The following is a 1,480-nucleotide window of genomic DNA, read 5'->3' on the forward strand; positions in this document are numbered from 1 at the left end:
TCTGTCTCTCTCTCTCTCTCTCTCTCTCTCTCTCTCTGTGTCTATTTCTCAAGGTAGGTTTTAACTGGTGGTTTAGTGGCACTGCTCCTCTCAACTTTCTTTAAATACAGACAGATGTAGTTTCTAATAAAATGCAGGGACCACTTTGATACTGTAAGTACATTATATTAAAGAAGACACCATGAATCTATGTAAGTAATATTATATCATCTGTCAAAGTCTTAAACTATTCTTCTGCTCTTGCTTCATCCAACTTGATAACGGCAAGCCTTGGCTACCTATAGAGTTAACACTTGCATTATATAGGCCTACCTCGGCTCCCGTATCAGTTGCATAGGTTGTGAGAGAGCCGTACTGGTCAGTCCCATTTTCGTAGAGCACACGGAATTGAGTGACCGTTGGAACGTTATCACTGTCGGGGGTGAATGGCACTTGTAGTGTCAAGCATGTCAAATTGACCACTGAAGGAAAATTTACTTCAAGCCAATTGACACTCTGGTCAGGTTTTGGACACCAACCGCCTAACGGAACATCTGCAAAGGAAATTTGTAGGTTTGTTTAACATGTTAGGTGGAATAAACAGATGATTAAAGGAAGAAAGAAACGATTCAAGGAGCGAATGAATGGATGGAATTTGCTTCCTTCACTGGGTGGAAGCAGGTAAGACTATCTATTGGGGACTAAAAGAAGCCCACGGTATTCATGAGTACTGTCCACTTATTCATCAGGATTAGGCCCCTTGTCTGTTCAAACATGGTACTTTACAGAATGAATCGCTTACTTCTGAGGGACAGAAGGTGGGTGGTTGATGGATGCTCTGTGTGTGGTTTGCTCCTTCTTTCCTATCAAACATCTATCATCCTTATCGCTCTTACTTATTAATAATATAGTAATAAATCGCATTTGTAAAGCACATACCCCCGCTCAACAGCAAGCTCTATGCGCTTTACACTATATTATTTCCCCAGTAGACTTAAAAATACTCAGAAACGTTCTCGGCTTCCCGGGAAGCATACAGTGCAAGCAGCCGCTTTAGCGCTCTAACACCAACAAACTGACAAAATCTTTTGCTGTTAAGAGCTGGGTACCCATTCTCACCTGGGAAAAACACAACTTCGGGCCCCTGACGGGATTCAAACCCACGACCTTACGGGTGCGAGTCCGAGAGCCTAATCTCTTGGACACTGACTTCTGTTTTTCGTATTTTATTATCTAGCTAAACCTCTTATTACCTTCGGCTCTTATATAACCTATTAAAACTTTTACTAAATTAACTGAGGTAAGTAGCTTATCAGAATTGTACGTGGAGAATAAACTGATGAGGTCAAAGTTCAAAGTTGATGAGTGTTAGACTCACACTCTCCCCTTATAAGATAATAACATTAATGACAATGCAAGCACATCCCTATCGTTTTCTTTGAATGGACACAGTTTGATCGCTGATGAGGTGGCTCAGAACACCGGCTTCGCTTGCCCCCCC

At 41.8% G+C, this 1,480-nt stretch overlaps 1 protein-coding gene across 1 annotated transcript in view; it reads right to left on the reverse strand.

The window, feature by feature from the left end:
- LOC101855535 overlaps positions 1–1,480 on the reverse strand; it is a gene marked incomplete in the record, with an annotated part of 64,070 nt that overhangs the window by 32,013 nt on the left and 30,577 nt on the right. The window contains 1 exon segment of the mRNA XM_013091373.2: positions 313–533. Coding sequence (XP_012946827.1) covers positions 313–533 — 221 coding nt within the window.

The sequence above is a fragment of the Aplysia californica genome, unplaced genomic scaffold (assembly GCF_000002075.1).
Source record: "Aplysia californica isolate F4 #8 unplaced genomic scaffold, AplCal3.0 scaffold00002, whole genome shotgun sequence".
Taxonomy (NCBI): domain Eukaryota; kingdom Metazoa; phylum Mollusca; class Gastropoda; order Aplysiida; family Aplysiidae; genus Aplysia; species Aplysia californica.